The 21,038-nt window shown below is 34.0% G+C and overlaps 1 protein-coding gene across 1 annotated transcript in view; it reads left to right on the top strand.

Annotated features, from left to right (window-relative positions):
- The window catches only part of Pi3K21B (phosphatidylinositol 3-kinase regulatory subunit alpha), a 405,502-nt gene that overhangs the window by 163,538 nt on the left and 220,926 nt on the right, over nucleotides 1-21,038 (top strand). The window contains exon 6 of the mRNA XM_090416099.1: nucleotides 10,132-10,266. Within this exon, the coding sequence (XP_090272225.1) occupies nucleotides 10,132-10,266 (135 nt within the window). The remainder of the gene's footprint in view (nucleotides 1-10,131; nucleotides 10,267-21,038) is intronic.

Raw genomic sequence — 21,038 nt, 5'->3', positions numbered from 1 at the left:
GTCGAGACCAAGAACTTTTCAGACCACCCTCATATATTGACATTGAGATTGGTTTAACTGGTGATATGCAAAGTTAAAGAGAACAGTGAGTTCAGCAAATGTGGCTCATAAAAAGATCTGAATAGACTATGAGTGGCAAGTGTTAGCTACCAGTTTAATGCAATCAAGTGCAAGATTTTAAAAATTTGGTATTCGAGGATAGAATGCAAATTATAAAATTGGTGGAGAAGAGAGATTTGGGAGTGGTGTGGATCAGAAATTTAGGGGTACTACTGGATTTGTGAAGACATCACATTGGATTGTGGCAGTGTTGAGGAAGACCTTTGCATACAGAAGTGAGAAAGGTCCAAATTGTTCTAATGTATAAAGCTGCATGTGGATTATTGTGCAAAGATTTACTCACCTGGTTTTCATGAGATGAGGAAATATTGGAAAAGTCCTGGTAATAAAGTGGTTTCTGGTCTAGAATATGAGGAAAAAAGTGCTGCTTGCAGAGCGGGTAAAATTGATTATTGTATTATTAAATTGATTTTAATGATGTTGGTTTGAAAAAAAAAAAAATGGTAGTGAGAAAAATATAAGTTGTACATATTGTACAATATTAAAAAAAAAAAAAAAAGGTTGAATAATTTATAAGCGTATAAAAGGATATCACCTGTAAATCGTTGATGTGCCACCTCTGGCACCCGTCCCATAGGTTAGACATCTGGGATGTAGATATAAAACAGAAGATAATATACTCTGCAACACAGGGGAAATTGAAAACAGATGGTCAAATTTTAGAAGTGCAATATATGAAGCAGCTAACAAGATTATTCTAAAAATTAAATACAATAAAAAAAAAAACCTTGGATGACAGAATCAATATTAGAACTTATGAATGAAAGTCGAAAAAAGAAAAGTACACAACAGTATAATACTCAATAGAATTATAAAAATGAATGCAGGAAGGCTAGTGACAAGTGGCTAAATTAAAAATGTAAAGAAATAGTGGAATTGGACAACAAACGCAATAGTAAAGAAATGCATAAGTCGATCCAAGCTCTGACACATTAAAAAGAAAAATTTCAACCATAATCTTTGTATAAAAGATCAAAATGGAAAAATGCTATTAGACACACAAGGTATCATAAAAAGATGGAAAGAATATGGAAAATAACTGATTGACTCTGATTGCACAGATGCACCAGATATACAAAATATGGATGGTGAACCAGTTACATATGAAGAATTAGAATACACTCTAAGTCAAATGAAAACAGGTAAAACACCAATGCCCTGATTGGATCTCTATCAAATTGTTAAAGAAATTAAATGAAAACAATTAATGATCTAAAGGTTATTTTTAATAACATCTATGATACAGGATACATCCCTGATGATCTAAGGAAATCCATCTTTCCTTAGATCATTGTTGGAACTTTGGGAAATCCCAAAGTTCCAACAACTTTTGAATGTTCAGAATATAGACTAATAAGTTTAACAAGCCATGTTTACAAAATTACTACTGAGAATAATCCTAGAAAGAATAAAAGGAACTTTGTCAATAGAAATAGAAGACACTCAATCAGGTTTTGAAAACATTATGTGAAAGAAGCCTCGATAACCAGAAAAGCATATATCTTTGTTTTATCGATTACACCAAAGCATTTAATTCAATAGATCGCAAGAAATTAATACATATCCTACAGAATAATGGGTTAAAAGGAAAAGATCTATGCATAATTACAAATATATACTGGAATCAAATGGCCTCAATAAGATATAAAAATGCATATTCTGATAACTTTGAAATCAAAAAAGGAGTAAGACAAAGATATGTCTTATCACCCTTACTGTATAACATTTATAATGAGCAAGTTTTTAAAGATATTGCAGAATTGAAGGGTGTAAAAGTGGGGGAGGGGGGTAGGAACTTCAACAACTTCAGGTATGTAGATGACGCAGCTGAATCCTTAAAGCTGAATCTGAAGATAATCTTCAAAACTTAGTCATAGAAATTTTTTCAACAGAAGCTTAGGCATGGGACTAATTATTAACCTAAAGAAAACAAAGTGCATGATTATATCAAAAGAACCAATAAATAAGAAACTAAACATAACTGAAAATTGAACAGGTTCAGTCTTTATATATTTGGAACAAATGTTTACAGACGGTCCGTTCGGTTAGCTAGTGGCTGTGCGCTTCGCAATGATATGCCTGAGGAAGGAGTGTCCTAAGTTCGATTCCTGTAGGTGACGTGAAGAGCTGAAGGATCTTCCTCTGCCATAGCCAAGTTAGCTGGTCTTGGGCATGGACAGTAGGGTTTTTTCTCCAGTTTATCCTGGGGTTTTTCATCCTGCAAAGCAGGCAAACTGGCTTTGAGAACTCAACACTACAGGACATAGGATACACTGGAGCATAGGGCTGATCACCTTATCCTGTGAACGGTTTGAGGTCCGATGATCAATAAGCCCTCTACACCGCAAGGTAAAAGAGAGTAAAAAGAAGATGAGATGTGATGTTAACAGATGGAGGAAATTCCCTTAAAGAAATAAAAAAAAGAATAGAGATAGCAGGGGAAGCCTTTATTGATATGAAAACTATTCTAACATCTAGAGACATTAACATAAACAGAAGAAAAAGATTAATAAAATGCTATATCTGGTCAGAGGCCTATGTAGCTCAGTGGAAGTGGCTCTTGCGTCCTCTGCGCCTGGTCGCTCGAAGTTAGACTTAAGTTCAAGTCTAGTCTCCGACTGGAGGAACTTTTTCTAAGCCTTTCTTCATCCGGTTCCCGAGTTAGTCAATCTCTGGCATGGACAAGCGGGTTTTTCATCCTGGAAATTCAAGAAAATCGGCCTTAATACCCACATTATTTCAGACAGTAACATATCTTGTTAGGGTTAGGTATCAAGAGATAGCAGCACTTGTTTGCCAGCCTCTTCATCAGTGGCTGCTATAATTAGTGATAGACATGGGCCAGCTATCTTTGATTGGCTACTGGTGGAGATTAAACAGTCTCCAAAAGCTAGATAGGGTATAAAGGCTTCGCCTACTCCCTATAAGGGAATAAAAGGCATTAGGTGATTTATTTTTTATATCTGGTCAAGCCTTCTCTACAACAGTGAAACTTGGACTCTAAATAAAGAAGCAAAGAAAAAATTAGAAGCTTTCAAAATGTGGACCATCGATATCATCATGGATAGAGATAATGAAAATGTTTTAAAGAAAGCAAAAATGAAGAGAACATTAATGAAAATTATTAAAGAACAAAAAAAACAAAAAAAAAACTTGAAAGTTTTGGGCATCTAACTAGACAAAAAGGCATTCAGGAATTAATATTAGAAGGGAAACTGGAAAAAGAGTGAGAGGTAGACCCAGGAGAATGTGGTTTGTGAAGACATTAAGGACTGGACCGGCTTGAATTACCATAAATGTTCCAGAGCAGCAAAAGAAAGAAAAAAGTTCCATGACATGGTTGCCAACCACTTTCTAGGGTATGACACTGGAAGAAGAAGAAGAAGGCAGATTGGAATTCAGAAACAGCAGCGAGACATATCTTTGAGAATATCTTTGTGCAAATAACTTTAGGCAGGGACAAACCATCTATGAAGGAATTAACTTATTATATTTATTACATAAGATACTATCTCCTGGTTGGAAATAAAACTTCTTTGTTACGTCCATTGAAGACTGCCCATGATCAAATAACTTGATGGTAAATGAGATGCTTTAAAATGGGGGAGGGGGATGTATAAATTATGTGAAGAAAAAAATAAGGTAATATATTATGAGCATTAGAATGAGGCTAAAAATTCACTGGCCACTTGTCTTGGACAACTTGCCCATGGCAAGTGGATTTCTGAAGCCCAGATTATTGGTGACAATAAAATTCACCAGGTTATTCTTACCACTTGAGAAAAGCAAAGAGATCGATGTTTAAGCATTGGTTAGAGATTTTTTTTTTATGCCTGATTTACTTGAGCACTGCAAGGCTTTAAAAATAAAGAGGAATGGAGCATACTATCACCAGCAAAGCTATGAATAGGATTGAATGTCAGAGAAAAGAAGAAGATTGTAGGTAAAAGCCCTGAGAATTAGTGAATGATGGGCGATTAATGAACTTAATTGTATTCTTCTATGTACAGTCAGGTATTTTTGGCAAGCTATTTAGGGGTGCCACCAAAAATCTAAGAACAGTATTTAACATTTGGATGGATTGGTGATTTTTATAAAATTAATAGTTTCATAGGTATAGTAATGCCTTGAGAAAAAGAGAGAAAAATCCTGATTTCTCAGATTGCTAAGGAGACGATATTTGTAATATGTTAATACCAAAAAAAGTTTGAAGTTACAGTTATTTCTAAAAGAGAAATTACAATTTGTGTATGGTTTAAAATAATAGTGAGAAGAAAAAGGTTATTTTTTGCAGGAAATAAGACTGGATTTAATTTTGCTAGCTTGAAATTAACAAGGTAATCAAAACCCAATTGAATAATAATTTGGAGATCAGAAGTTAGGGTTGTGTGGTTTTTAATATTCTGGAAGTTTTGGTAATCAGCAAAACTGAGTATTGAATTTGCTTTTCACTGGAGAAAGTCATTGATATATTACAAAAAGAAGCTTGTGGAATTTCCACATTAGCTGAATAATTGGAAATAAAGATCCATCCATCTACTGTCACATGGGTGGATGGATCTTTATTCCCTGGCAGAGAGATGCTAGCAACTTATTTACAGGAGTCATGACTATAAAATAACAATATACAAGGAGTCATGATATATGATGGATATTTAGACATTTGTGCTGAACATGATGAAATAAATGCCTTAGAGATATTAAGAGTACCCACTTGAGATGCCCCAAACATTTTTATAGCATTTGTTCAAAGGCAGTTAGCACAAGCAAGACAATCCCCTGTCGATTGAAAATGGCAGAATCCATAATGGTTATCTTGTATTAGTTGAGAGATTTCAAAATAGTGGAAAGTTCAGCAGTGATTGTTTTCTCTATTAATTTCAAAAAGCATTGAAGTGAGGAAAATTCATCTGCAATTGGAATTTGTAAATAGTTGTTGCCATTAGGACTAGTTTGAGTATCTGTTAATTTCATCCAATTAAAAAAAAAAAAAAAGTAAAGTAATTAAAAAAGCAAGAGATGAGTCACCTGACAATGCACAGAAGAGAATAACAGAAATCAGTGAAAATTGCATCGCATACACACCAATGGGCATTAGACCCATGAATATTAATGATGGGGATTGTTAGCATCATCTTGTATTCTGGTATGAATTCATGTAATATCACTGGTGATATCAGTTGTCTTATCATCTCTTCCTGCTTGATCAGAGCAATTGAAAAGGAAAGTCAGATTTGAAAAAATCAAAAATCTCAAAACAGTTGGTGGTGTTAGGGGAGCAATAGGAACATCAAATTCATTTGATTAATGGGGCAGAGAGATTTTTAACTAAAAAGATTAAAAAAAAAGAGAGAGAGGTTTCTAAGTAAGAAACTCTGACATCATATATATATCATCATAAGCTGTCTTTGAGACAAGTAATCCAAGGATATGTAAATGAAAATTCATATTGTAGAACTGGAAATTACCAACAAAGAGTGCATAATATTCTTTAGCCTTAAATATTTTACTTCTATTACTAAGGTTATTCATCCACAGGATACCAGATAAGAGGCAGTGCTTCCTAATCAGTATTTATTTGTGTGCACTTGTTTGTTCTATAGTCAGTATTGTTGAATTTTGTAATTATCCAGACATAAATCATACCTCTAATAGTTGCTTTTGTTCTTGCACACCTGGTATACTGAAAATTATAAGGCTACTTGGATGTGCTAACTATGAGGCACATCTAGAAAGTAAGGTCCAGCCAAGAATTAAAAAAAAAAAAAGTATAATAAAAAAAGTTTTATTATACTTTAAAATACCTACATATATACTTTATTTTCCCATGTAGCTGCTTGACTTCCAGGCATTTTTCATCCTGTAGCACCAGCTTCTTCATAACCACTTCAAAAAAAGTCTGCCACCAGTGAGTGCAACCACTGAGTCATGCTGTTCTTCAGTTCTTCCTCATCTTCCCCAAGGTGCTTTTTTCTTAAGTGTTTCACAATACATGTCAGCATTAATTGTGGTTCCTTGCTGAAGAAAATTGATGAGCAGGATCCCTTTTCAGTCCCAGAAGAGCAGTGGCCATCATTTTTTTGACCGACAGTGCCTGTTTAAATTTTTTTGCTTTCAGAGATGATGAATGCACCACCCCATCGATTGTTGTTTTGACTTGACATTTGTGTATGAAATACACGTTTCATCTCCAGTCATGATACAAGAAAAAAATTCATCTCCTTCATTTTCATAACGCTCCAAAAATTTTTGAGTTGATTCACTTGTTGCTGTTTGCATGCATCAGTCAGCTTGGATCCTATCTGGCACACAATTTCTTATACCCCCATCTTTTCTGTTGACAATTTCACAAATGACTGAGCATGAAACTTCCAGGAATTCAAAAGAAAGTCACGTACTTGTCAAATGAAGATTCTCACATTTTCGTATTCACTCTTTCCACCAAATCATCCATCATCACAGTGGCTGGCCAAGTGGCATTATCATTTGTTACCTTCTATGAATAATTTATGAGTGCTATGATAAAAAAAAAAAAAAAAAAATCTTGTCAGTTGCAAGGTTCATGATGTGATGTGGTTTTTGTTGGTGGAAAACAATAGTGCTGAAGAAATTCACCAACGACTGTGTAAGGTTTACTGGACTAACATGATGAGTGACAATAGGTTAGGCAATGGTGTCATATGTTATGCCCTCCTTTAAACATACAACACCATTGCCTAACCTTAGTGTCGCTCATCATGTTAGTCCCATAAACCTCACACAGTCATTGGTGAATTTCTGCATCACATGATGAACCTTGCAACTGGCAAGATTTTTTATCATAGCACTCATTATAAATTATTCATAGGAGGTAACAAACGATAATGTTGATGAAAGTAAAATGGTCAACAGTTATCTGATGAGTCACTATGCTACTATGCATGAATGACTCCTCTATCAAATCTTGTTTTGGCAGTAAATTCTGAATGGAACTTATTTTCTGGATGTGTCTCATATTTAAAAAGTAAAGCACTTTAATAATAAATTATTAGTTTTGTACAGCACTATTGTGTACTTCAGATTAGGACAGGGCACACAAAAAAGCAGTATATACAAAGAGATTTCTGAATTAACAACTGTCATTTTTTTTTTAAATTCAGTCAACATGAGAGAGATGTTGAATGGAGGAACGAGTTATCAGGCACTTGGTTCCTTGTTACAAGATATTGCATAGCTTGACTTATGGCCTAATTCAGTAGTATGTAGATTCTTTATGTATGCAGCCCAGAGTTGATTTAAGATTAGACCTTGATTTTTTATTACATTGAGTTGAATATCATATCATCTCTTTCTTTTAAGGTTACATGGTGATCAGCATTCATATTTACGAATTTAGGGACACAAAACATGCACGTTGAGATTATTATTTTACTTATTATTAATAAAATAACAATTGACATTTCGACCCCTGTATTGAGGTCATCATCAGAAAAATACACATGTATATGAAAACAAGCTACATGCTCTTGCACTCTACAAAGATAAATTGAATCTATGCTGTTAATTGATCTTTTACTTAGCCTGACCTCTAGTGGTAAAAAAAAACCACAATACACCCTGCTAAAGTCTTCCCATACTGAGCTTTTCTTCAGGACTTGTACAGTTCAGGTTGCTCCATTAACACATGGCCAGAAGAAACTACCAAAAAACTAATACTTCATTATGCCCATGTGCCCAGAATTTACGGCTTGCCAAAAATACACAAAACAAACATGCCACTATGTCGAATTGTTGAAGGAATTGACAGCACGAATTACCACTTAGCCAAAAAATTAGCAGCCACACTCAAGGAATTGGTAAGTCATTCTCCTTCCTACATTAAAAAAATACACAACATTTCATAAGCAAAATTAAAATCATTACACTCAACGACCAAGATTTATTAGTCAGCTTTGACATAACTCCCCTTTTCACCATGTCCCGATCAGTGATACTATTGTGCTCCTACAGAACATATTTCCACACAACATCATGACCCTCTTTGCCCACATACTCCGCTCCAGTTATTTCGTGTGGCAAAACAATTTTTACCTTCAAAAAGAAGGTACAGCCATGGATCACCATTCCCCTCTCCCCAATAGCTAACTTTATATTGAAGCCTTTGAGCAACGAGCTCTAGAGTCAGCGTGCCTAAAGTCCAAAATTTGGCTCAGATACGTTGATGATATTTTTGCCATTTGGCCCCACGGCTGTGAGCACTAAATACATTCGTTAGCCACCTAAACAAACAACACAAACATAACCAATTCACCATTGAAATAGAAAAAAACAACTCTCTTCCTTTCCTAGACACTTGTCACACAGCTTCCCCTAGGCTGTCTCTCCTTCTCAGTCTACCACAAACCCACACACGAGCCAATACAATACATATACAAAAATTCTTACCACCACCACCCAACACAAAAACTAGGCATCATAAGCACCCTTAAACACAGAGCTCAAACTATTTGTTCAAATGAGCAAGCTCTAAACCAGGAATACGAGATCATCAACCATACATTTATAAAAAAAATGTATACAGTAAAAAAAAAACTATTCACACGATCCTCTGCAGAGACATCACTAAAAACAAAAAAAGATTTCAAGAATGCTATTGCCATTCCCTATGTTAGAGGCATTTCGGAAAAATAGAACACTACACAAATACATCAAAACCACCTTTAAACCCCCAAATAAGTTAAGACACCTACTCAGTTCTTCTAAAGATCCTCTTCCACACCTAGCCCACCCAGGGGTATACAAAATACAATGCACATGCAACATACCATACATAGGGGAAACAGGGCGAACTATCCCAATCAGACAAGACGAACACAAATGACACATTAAATACCTCCATTTTGGTAAAACCGGCCTTTCTGACCACACACTCCAAACATACCACAGAATTGATTGAAAAAATACCAAGTCCCTACACCGCACCAAAACCTGGTTTGAGAGAAAATTTAAAGAGTCGTGAAATGCTCAAACATAATCCTAATCTGAACAAAAATGATGGTTTAACCATTCCAAGAATGTGGAGGACCCGTTTACAACCATTATAGCAACCAGAACAAGCCAAAGAAAAATCTCAATACAAAGAAGACTTGGTGAAGTTTTTTTTAACATTCAATAGCAACCTGAACAGAAGTCCAGAAGAAAATCTTAGTATAGCAACCTGAACTGTACAAGTCCTGAAGAAAAGCTTAGTATGGGAGTACTTTAGCAGGGTTTATTGTGTTTTTTTTTTTTTTTTACCACTAGATGTCAGGCTAAGTAAAGTATCAATTAACAGCATAGATTTAATTTACCGTTGTAGAGTGCAAGAGAATGTAGCTTGTTTTCATATACGCACATATTTTTCTGATGATGACCTCAATACAGGGGTCGAAACTTCAATTGTTATTTTATTAATAATAAGTAAAACAATCATTTCAACACATATTTTGTGTCCCTAAATTCATAAATATGAATCATATCATCTCGCTTGCCTCCTTAAATTTACAAACATAATTATTAAATTCCATGTATGGCATTTTAGTGAGTTGCCAATTACCTTATTCAGTGATACAATAAAATTACTTGTTTTTCTTGTGTCTTAAGTATAGTGATGCTGTTGGGGAGAGTGTGTTGTTTACCACAGGGAGCAAGTTACTGATAATGATGCATAGCCAAAAATTGCCACGTACCCCCGGGGGTATGCATACCACACTTTGAGAAACACTGGCTTAGGGGGTGCTCCTAACCCCCATATTGTTCGAGGGTCAACAGTATATAAAAAAAATAAATAAAAATAAAAAGATCAAAGCTTTGTAATATGTATTACATTTCCTTACTAATTTTCGTGCTAATATGTTTTACCATTATGGAATTAATAGTTATATTATGCCATCTTAATCCAATGGAAATTTTTATCATATTAAATTATTTATTGGTTTCTTTGAATATGTTAATTGTTTATAGCTTAATTATAATTCATTTTCTTTTCTATAGCCAATTAGTCAGTGGTCATCATCTAATGTAGTGGAATGGATGGCTGCTATCAATCTCTGTCGCTATGCTGAACTTTTTAAATCTAAAGATATTAAAGGTTCTGATCTTATCAATATGGATAAAGAAAAACTAATAGTAAGTTTCAAATGTATAAAGGAAAAATTGGCATCAAAATTTTTATAGGAAGTTAATTATATGAAGTAGGCAGGAGACATTGGTTGTAAAAGTGCATTCATATTACATAATTCTTGGAGATCAAAATGTAATATAATTTTTGAATTTATATTACATTTTGTTTTGTCATCTGTATTGACAATGTTACAAGTTATCAATAATACTGTACTTAACAAGTCATTATCATCATTGGTAAGAACAGTACTGTATTAAGCCTAATGGACTCTTGTCCTAAGGAGTGCATTATAATATGTAATCTATTGAAGAATTTAAGAAAATTTTTATACAGATTAGTGTTCCTCTTTTGAGAGAGGTAAGAAAGACTGGCAAAAATTAAGAGAAACAAGTTGCATGTTTAAAATTCAAATGAGAACTCAGTACTAAATAAATTTGAATATCATAAAGACAAATGTCTTTTTCTCTCTCTCTCTCTCTCTCTCAGCAGCTTTGATTTGTTGCTCATATTACAACTTTCTTAAAATTTGTTTAGTATTTTGAACCTCTTGAATAAAATGACCAGTTTACATTTGTTTCTCTTGTTTCTCTGTTTGACCTTTTTACCTTTTAATGTGTTCTTTAATGCTTATTACCTCTCTTCTCACATACAAAGCTTAAAAAATAGATCAGAATTTTTACAATGATAAAATTGTGAACTGATTAAGATGAAAATTTAACTGATTACAGTTAAATTTTCATCTTAATCCATGGAACAGATGGCTACTTTCACAAACTGTATGTACAGATTGAGAACTTTTTATAAAGGAACACAGATTAAGGTTAAGGGTGTTTTTATGTGAATCTTATCCAAGCTATTCTAATCACATACATAGCCAACTTCCTTCCAGCAAACTCAGGTAAGATTTTTTTTTTAATAATTTTTTCCTTATTCTTAACTTTGTCTTATATCAACCACCTTCTCCATACTTGATGTTGTGTTTTGTTAGCAAACCACAACATAAAAATAAGCTGTTAAAAAAAATGAAAAATTAGTGAAATTTCACATTAAATGTGAAATACACATTTAATGATTCTCCTTTACAACTAGTGCACTTTTTGCATCTCATTAAATCAGAAATCATAGCTTTTAATAATATAATATAAGATTATGGCAATTCCCAAATTTAATGTACATATTTGGGTGTAGTTACACATGTAGGAATTAAGACGTTTCTTTCTGTGTATTATAGTTTTCCATAATGAATTTGCATTTTTATTTCAAATTTTATATCCTAATGTATGCATTTTCCTTAATAGGATACTATTACTACAATCTTTCATTAAAGCTGATAGCACTTAAAAAGAACATAAAGCCATGCCAGAGAGAGATGGCATTATAGCTTTTAAGACTTATAAACAGTTTAATAACATGCAAGATGGCAAACAGTACTATCTGTGAATTGAAATTTTAATGCATGTAATATGAATTACTGAATGGCCATTAGATATGTTTAAAGATCTGTTACTGTTTTTAAAAAAAAAAAAAAAAAAAAAAAATCAGCTAAAGCCTTTTTATTCCTGTGTATAGGGAGTAGGCGAGGCCGTTTTTAGCCCTATCTCACTTTTGGAGACTGAGTGGGCAGTTCAATCTCCACTGGTACCCCATCAGAGATAGCTGGCCCAAGGCTATCACTAATTAAGTGGCATGCAGTGAAGAGAGAACGGCTCAACAAGTGCAGCCATCTCATGGTCCCTAACCCTAACACTCATATTTAATGTCTAAAATAATGTGGGTTCTATGGTCGATTTTCTTGAGTTTACGGGACGAAAAACCCGAGTTTCCAGGAGAAAAAAACCCGCTTGCCTGTGCCAGAGATCGACTAACTTGGGAACCGGTCGAAAAAAGGCTTAGAAAAATTTCTTCTAGTCACCGATTAGATTCGAAACCAAGAAGTTTTCCTTTGTGCGGTGAAGCACTGTGGTGTGCAAATACCACATCCACTGAGCTACACAGGCATATTTTTTATATGAATCTTATCCATAAAAGACTGTAAATCTGTAGTATATCATTGTCATTGCTTTGAACTAAGAATGGGATAGTACAGAAGCTCTGCCCTAGAGATCAAACATATTTTTTTCAGGCCTCTAATATATAAGGTGGTGGTCTCACACCAGATGATAAATTACCTACCATCTAAAGACATGTTCAGACATCGTTTTTCAAATCCTCAGCCTGTTGTTGATTGGAGAGTTTTATATTAACCACTCCACCAACCACGACTAGCATCTCATTTGCAATCTGAAATTATATTATTTACATTAGCTGTTGCAGTTGTGTTTTCATGACCTTTCAAAAATAAAATGTCAGTGCATTTAAGCGTATTTTATAGTTTACTTCATAAACCTATAAATATAGTCATTCTTAGCCTCTCTGTATATGACTTCATTTTTCTAGCTAGAATTGTTTGGGTTAATGTTTTAGTTTTCATTTAAATTATTATGAGGGCTCTTCTAGGGAGTCGTCTAAGGACTCATCCTTTCCATATACCTGCCACACACATGCACACTAATCATGTTTAATGTTTCACATTGAATTATTTATTATTATTTTTTTTTTTGATGTCTCTATTCTTGTTTCACGTATGTTAGCTTACTGATTTACAAATTCTTTCTTTTCAATAATTTAAGACTAATAGTCTTAAATTATTGGGAAAAAAATAATAAGAATTTAATTTGGACATGCAAATTTATAGATTATAAGAAATCTTTGATAAAATATATAGAAAAAAATTATGGAATATAATGGGGGGAATCTATTACATTTAGTGCAAACCATACAAAGTTTTTATAAAGTTACAATAATGATGTTATAATTAAATAGAAAATTAACACAAGAGATTAAAATTAATCAAAGGCATAGGAAAGTGATGTAATTTCTCCAACCCTTGTGTGCGTGCGTGCGTGCGTGTGTGTGTTCGTATTATAAAATGATCAGTACACACACACACAGGACATCCACAGAATTGCTGTCATTATAATGCTGTATATGCGAGGAGCAGTTTATATTACAGGATGATGAAGATGGCCTTCAAAAATCGATTTATGAATTAAATAAAATAAGCAGACAGTGTAATCTAAATCTGAAGATTCCACTGTCTGCTTATCTAAATCTAAAGAAGACAAAAATCATGGAATTTAGAGACAGAGATCATATTAGATCAGATATAATGACACAGTTTAATTAATTTAGGTGCATAATAACATATCTGAAAAACAAAGATATAGATGAAAAAATGAATAAATATCAGAAAAATCTGTGGGACAATTAAAAGGATTCTGGGGGGGGGGGAAGGGAAAGAGAAACCCAACTCCCACTCTGTTATATGATTCAGAAATATGGACTGCTAAAAAGAAAGATCAGAGTAAATACAGACAGCAGAAATGTGATTAAAACATTTATAAGATGCACAAAACTCTAACATTATCAGATCTTATATTTCTATCTTGTATAAAAATAACATTAGAAGTAGGCTTACCATACGTCCGGTTTGAAGGCATGGTCCCGGCCAGTTTGTCATTTTGTCCCGGTTATTTGGTAAAAATTTAAAAGTGCAGAATATACACTCAGTACAAAAAGTGCAGCCTTGGAAAATGGCGATTAGGCAACACGAATACCCCACTTTGACTCTGGCCTGTACGCTGCATTGCAAGTCATTGCTGAGCATGCGCAATCTTAGTTGAATTTAGATTTCAAGTCGGTGTTTCTTTTCAGCGTGTTGTTTGTGATTTTTTTTACTTCATTAAATTAATTTAACCCCAAAATGCCAAAAAGAAACTGTGTGTTTACGGATGAATTAAAAAGGGATTAAAAAGGAAAATGGCGATTAGGCAACACGAATACCCCACTTTGACTCTGACCTGTACGCTGCATTGCAAGTCATTGCTGAGCATGCGCAATCTTAGTTGAATTTAGATTTCAAGTCGGTGTTTCTTTTCAGCGTGTTGTTTGTGATTTTTTTTACTTCATTAAATTAATTTAACCCCAAAATGCCAAAAAGAAACTGTGTGTTTACGGATGAATTAAAAAGGGATTATCCGTTTTTGAAAAACGTTTGTGGTCATATTGACAAAGTGAAATGTGAACAGTGCTCTTCAGAATTTTCTGTGGCTCATGGTGGATGTTCAGACATAAAAAAATTACTTAACATGTGCGAAACATAAGGCTAGTCTTGCAGCTGCAGGAACTTCCTCAAAGATATTGTCATATTTTAAAGGTGCCGATCCAAGTGACAAAGAATTTTTAATAGCTGCTAAAGAAAACTTTTGCATTTCATGTTGCTATTCACAATCTCAGCTTTAAGTCTGCCGATTGTTCATCTAAATTGATATCAAAGCTTTTTGAAACAAAATTTAGACTGGGTAGAACAAAATGTGAAGCTGTCATTTTTAATGTGATTGAGCCACTGTTGTTTCAGCAACTTTGTGAAGATTTAAACAAAACAAATTTTGTGACAATATCAATTGATTCTTCCAACAGGAAAGAAATTAAAACTGTGCCATGTGTTGTGCGGTATTTTGTACCAGATTGTGGAATAAAAGTTAAATTTTTAGACTTTCAATCAGTTCCTGGTGAAACTGCAGAAATACTGACAAACCATTTAATGTCAGTTATGAAAACTCATAATATAACAAAAAAAATTATTGGATTTTGTGGAGATAACTGCAATACCAATTTTGGGGGTGTAAAATGGAGAGGAGAAAACAATATTTACAGTCGAATGAAGAAGGAAATAGGAAGAAATATTGTGGGCATTGGTTGCGGTGCTCACATCGTTCACAACTTCAAACTGCAGTCGATGTTCTACCTATTGAAATAGAACCGTTAGTAGTCAAAATTTATAAATATTTCCACATTTATATGATTCGAGTCACTCAACCAAAAGCGTTCTGTGAATTTGTAGATGTAGAGTATAAAAAGGTTCTTCAACATGGCAACACCCGTTTTCTTTCGCTACTTCCAGCTATTGACAGAATACTTGAAATCTATGAGGGACTGAAATCATATTTTATTTCACAAGAACACTGTCCGGTGATGATAAAACAGTTCTTTGATAAAGATTGTGGTAAAATGTATTTGTGGTTTGTGCACGGGCAACTCATATTGTTTAACAAATCTATCTTGATTGTGGAAAGTATAAAAGCAAGTGCAACAGATATTGTCATTGAACTTAGAAAATTAAAAACAAATCTTGAGGAAAGGCATGGTAATAAATTTATACCTCAAGAAGCAAAAATGCTTTTTAGAGTACTGGAAAATAATGGAAATATTAATACAATACTACAAGAGTTTACAAAATTTTATGACCGATATCTTTCTTATATTGAGCTTTGGGAAAACAGTTTTATTGGAGCAGAATCTTTTACTTGGATAAACAACAATGAATTAACTTGGTCAGAAATTGAAGCTTCAGGTGAAAAAATTAATGAAACTCTTACAAATAATGCAATAAACATGGATGAACTGTTTGATGAAGTGGTGATTGCAAAAGCTTTTTGGTCGGCAAACTATGACATTTTGAAAAATACAAGTTGCGAAGAAAAATGGATACAACTATTCAGTCATTTCAAAGAAAAGAACATTTCATTGCCTAATCTTGTCCAAATTATAGAATACATTTTCAGCCTGCCAGGCACATCTTCACCTGTTGAAAGGCTATTCTCAATAATGAATAATGGCTGAATCAACAGTAAAAGCTGTATTGTGCTGCAAACTTAATAGTGAACTAAATTGCAGTGAATTTTTCGATGCGATTAAAAATAACAAAGAATTTTTAAAGGAAGTTCACGCTAGTGATAAATATTAATTACTTTTTAATAATAAATTATGTTCAGTTAAGAGTAATTAAAAATTATTACTATGAAATGTTGTTTTTTGTTAACCACTCTGTTATTTAGCCTTTTGAATCATAAGTATTTAGCATAGAAGGCGTTACTTTTGGTTTTGAACAAACTCTCAAAAATGTCCCGGTTTGATAAAAAAAAAAAAAAAAAAAATTATGGTAAGTCCAATTACAAGAGAGCTAGAATTTATAGTTTAAAAGAAAAGATAAAGGAATATAGTGAGAAATGGAAAGAGCATTTATATAGAATGTCAAGATTTGGCTATCAAATGTAGTGGATAAATATAGCCCAAAGAGAAAGACCAATTGCAAGATGGAAAGACAACTGAAGCTAGAACAGGCAATTGCCTAATCAATCAGAATCTCTGTATAGTTTTCAGAGATAGTTCTTTTACTTCTGTTGGTGTTAATTGTTGTTATCAGGGCATGTAAATTCTGTTGTCTGTAATATTTTTCCATTTAGTTCCTATTTATATCATGTTGGCTCTTTTATATTAGCCATTGTTTGTTTTCCTTCTGTTGATATTTCCATATTACTTTATATCTTTTGTAATTTGAATAAATGCTTTTGAGGTCGGCCATCTTCAGTCGCAGCACAGGTTTTTCATCTGACATTTTGAATTCTGTTATCCATAGTTATATTAAATAAAGATAGATTTAATCTCCTGATCTTTATTTATGATGATGTTCTGCATATTTGTATTTTGATATTTTACTGTATACATTCATTTTCTGTGTATATCTTGAATCATAAATATGGAAGCATGGTTCAAATATATCACTGCCTGTACAAAAGAATATGAGAGAGACTGTTTTTAGCTCTGAAGCCTTATCAATTAACTACATATATAAAAGATTCCTTTGTTCTAACATTTATTCAACTTTTTATTCTTGATAAATTATACTAGTCATCATCATCAAATTCCTCCAATGTACTCTCAAGTGGTGTACAGGAGATGATAGTACTACATGAAAAATTTACATCATTATTAACTTCCTATCTACAATTTTCCTTCAAATCAGCCTATTACTTATCAAGACTCCAACATTATCAACATTATTTCTGAGGCACTTTTTACTCTATCAATCTACCTATATCTTGGTGTTCCTCTGGGTCTTTTTCCTACCAACCTGGCAAAGAACACTTGTTTTGCTAATCTTTCCTCTCCCATTCTGTTTAAGTGACCATACCACCTGAGATTAGCTCTGCTAACGCATTCCTGAATGCTAACAATGTCAAGTTCTTTCTTAATATCCTCGTCTATAATATGATATTGCCATTGATGATATTTGTTCATGTGCCTAAGCTTTCTCAGGACTCCCATATCTGTGGCCTCTAGTCTTTCTAACCCAACTCTCAGATCCCTAAGTTAAAATTGGTTTCAACACTGTCTTGTATAGAGCTAATTTAGTGTTCTGACTAATTTCTCTCTCTTATTCCATATACATTTATTCAGTTGACTTCCTAAAATACTTGGTTTGTTGATTCTGTTTTCTGTTTCATATTTAATTTACCATCTTCACTAAAAATCATGCCCAAGTAGCTGAAATGTTTTACTTGTTCTATAGGTTCTCTATTCACAGTGCAGTTGACATTTTCAAAGCTTCTACCTATTTTCATTGTCTTTGTCTTGTTATTGCTGACCTTCATACCATATATTTTACAACAGTTATTCAATTTAGTCAGAGAATCTTGCAGATTTGTAGCGGATTTATTTAGAAGTATAACATCATCCACATAAAGCAAAGAGCTGACATTAACATCTCCAGTTTTGATATCAGGTTTAATACCACTTTCCTTCATAATGCAATCCATATAGATAATAAATAACAGAGGGTATAATGTACATCCTTGTCTGACACCAGATTTAACATCAAACCATCTTCCTGTACTTCCTTCAATTCTAATTGCTGGCTCAAATAAAGACTAAGTATTGCTTGATATAATGCCCCATTGACGACATAAAACTGTAGCGTTTTGAATATCTTCTCTCTTGGCACCTTGTCATATGCCTTTTCCTGATCTACAATACAGATCTTTGTTATATTACCATGATTTCTCAATTATTTGTCGTAAAGTGAAGATCTGATCCTGACAGCCTCTATTTGGCCTGAATCCAGCTTGTTCTTCCCCACTTTTCTTCCACAATTCTTCTTAATCGTTTGTCAAACATACTTGCATAAATCTTACACAGGAACACTCAGTAGGGAAATACGTCTGTAATTTTCACATTCAGTTTTATTTCCCTTTTTATATATGGGTACTATGAGAGCTCTACTCCAATCATCAGGAATTTGTCCCTCTGTTCAGGCCTTTTGAACTATGCAGTGCAGCTGCTGTATAACTTTCATACCTCCATACTTCAGCATGTCTGGTCGAATACTATCGACTCCTGCTGCCTTTCCACATTTCAAACATTTGATGGCTTTTTTCTACTTCAAGTATGGATATGTATTCCTGACTGTATGCTGTTGAATTTTTTTTACCGATGTGCTACCACTGCTCGTTTCATTTAGCAATTTTTCAAAGTAATTCTCCATACTTCAAGGATATCTTTTTCTCAGTTTTCATGTCACCTTTATCATCTCTAATTCTTTTTCACAACTCTTTTACAACACTCTTTCCTCCATTTCTGAGCTTCTTCAACAACAACCAGAATATCTTCCCACCCTCTTGATATTTATTTTCTATGTTCTTACCAAAGTCTTCCCATGACTTTTCTTTAGCTAGTTTTACACAGTGTTTAGCTTTCTTACATTTGTCTCTGTATTCTCTAAGAGCACTAGCTGACTTATTTGACAGGAACTTTTGATATGCTTTCTTCTTTTCCTTCACTGCCTCTTTAACTTCCTGTGTCCACCATGGAGTTCTGATTTTTCTATCCTTGCAGACAACCCCACCATGTCTCTGTTGAATCGATAAGGGTTTGGTTCATGTTCTCAAACTCTTTCATTTTTTCTTCAATAATCTTTGTGTATTTTCGTCTACAGTTCACATCTGAGAGCTGCGCAACTTTTATTCGCTTTAAAACTTTCTTACATGTTATTCTTTTCAATATGAAATTCAATTTTATCCTGCTCAATACTAAATAGTGATCACTTCCAATTTCAAATCCTCTGTACTCTCTGGTGTTCTGCACCAGGAAGAAAACATCACTATCCACAATAACATAGTCAATGAGATTTTTCTTATTCCCTGCCTCTTCTCTCCATGTGAATTTGTGCACATTTTTATGTTGGAACATGGTGTTAGTAATAACCATTCCATGTCCTGAGCAGAAATCGAACAGGTATTTGCCATTGTTATTAGCCTTGCTCTTTTCTCCAAATTTTCCCAAAATATTTTTGTATGTCTGACAATCATTTCCTACTCAGCTATTTAGATCCCCAACAAGGACCAACTTTTCCTTTTTCATTGTGTCAGTTGCTTTTTCTAAAGCCTCAAAAAATTCCTCCACTTCTACCTTAGTAGAATCTTCTGTGGGACCATAGGCACAAATAAATCTCATTGTCCAATTCCCCATTCTGATATTTGCCCACATTACTCTACTTGAGACTGACTGCCATTCAAGAAGATTAGCCTCGTATTTTGTGTTGAATACTATGGCTACTCCTTCTGTTCCTTGATTGTCATTGCCTGAGTATAACATTTTGTATTTACTGCTCAGAAAGATCTCACCAGTTTTTGTCTTTTTTTGTTTCAGTCACCCCTATTATGTCTATCTGGTACTTATCTAATTCCTCAGCTAGCTCCATTTTTTTGCCATTCAGGCGTCTTATGTTGATAGTAGCGATCTTTAACCCTGGTCATGTTGAGTTGGGGTGTGTTTTCAGATTTGTTCCAGTAGCTGACATTTCGCTGTTTGCCCTGGTTCCTCTGGCGAAAACAACGCGGGAACCAGGAAAAATGTTGTTGTACTATCCTCATTCGTTCAGTATCCAACCTAACAGGGTGCACCACGAGAAGGTGAGGATTGGACATTAGGTCAGAAGCCCTGGTCGGTTCTCTGCATTCCTTTAAAGGCCATGTGGAGGTCTCCTCTCAGTTATACAACTTGAGGCTATTTTGTTTCAGATTAGCCTTACAAAACTAGGTCACCCTTTCATTCATTCATGTAACTTTCAAATAGAACCTTTTTTTTTTTCTGGCTAAAGTAATCCTGCTTCAAGATAAGGCAAGATTTGTCTGTTCAGGCAAGCTAATCTTAATGCAGGGGAAAAGATCATGCAGTTAGTTATTGTCAGTAGATTGTAATCTTAGCTGAAGGATTGAGAAACAGAAAAGCTAAAAGAAATTGTTGAAATGAAAAAGTTCAGAAAAGGAAAGAAAGAAGGGTCGAAGCAGATAAGTCTGTAGTCTTTCCACATCACATCAAAAACTAAGTGACCAAATTTGAGCACAATAGTCCATGTGTGGTCTGACCAATGCCATATATAGTGGTACAATCGCATCCTTATCTCTATTTGTCAATGCACTTCATATCATGGCAGCATTATTATGTGCAGTATTCGTGACACTTGCTATGTGCTCTTAGTAGTCCACTCTCAACCATCATTATCATTGGCTCAACAGTCCTGTGTGAGCCGTGGCCTTCTTCAGAAACTTCTGCCAGCCTTACTTATTTAGTGCCAAACTCCTCCTATTTTTGACTCCTAAAACCATAATATCTTGCATCACTCCATCTTCCCATCTTAATTTAGGTCTTCCAGTTTTTCTTTTCCCTTCTGGCTTAGCATTAAACATCTTCTTAACTATTCAATTACTATTCATGCATAAAATGTGTCCAGCCCAACTTAATCTATTTATTTTTATGTACTTAATAATGTCTGGCTCATTAAATAATCTGTATAGTTCATGGTTCTATCTTTTCCTCCACATGCCATTCTCTTATACTG

The sequence above is a fragment of the Typopeltis vanoorti genome, chromosome 3, assembly GCF_054136105.1.
Source record: "Typopeltis vanoorti isolate ZY-2024b chromosome 3, IOZ_Tvanoo_1.0, whole genome shotgun sequence".
NCBI lineage: Eukaryota > Metazoa > Arthropoda > Arachnida > Uropygi > Thelyphonidae > Typopeltis > Typopeltis vanoorti.
Note: the sequence above shows the minus strand (reverse complement) of the source record. Positions and strands in the feature narration are given on the sequence as shown.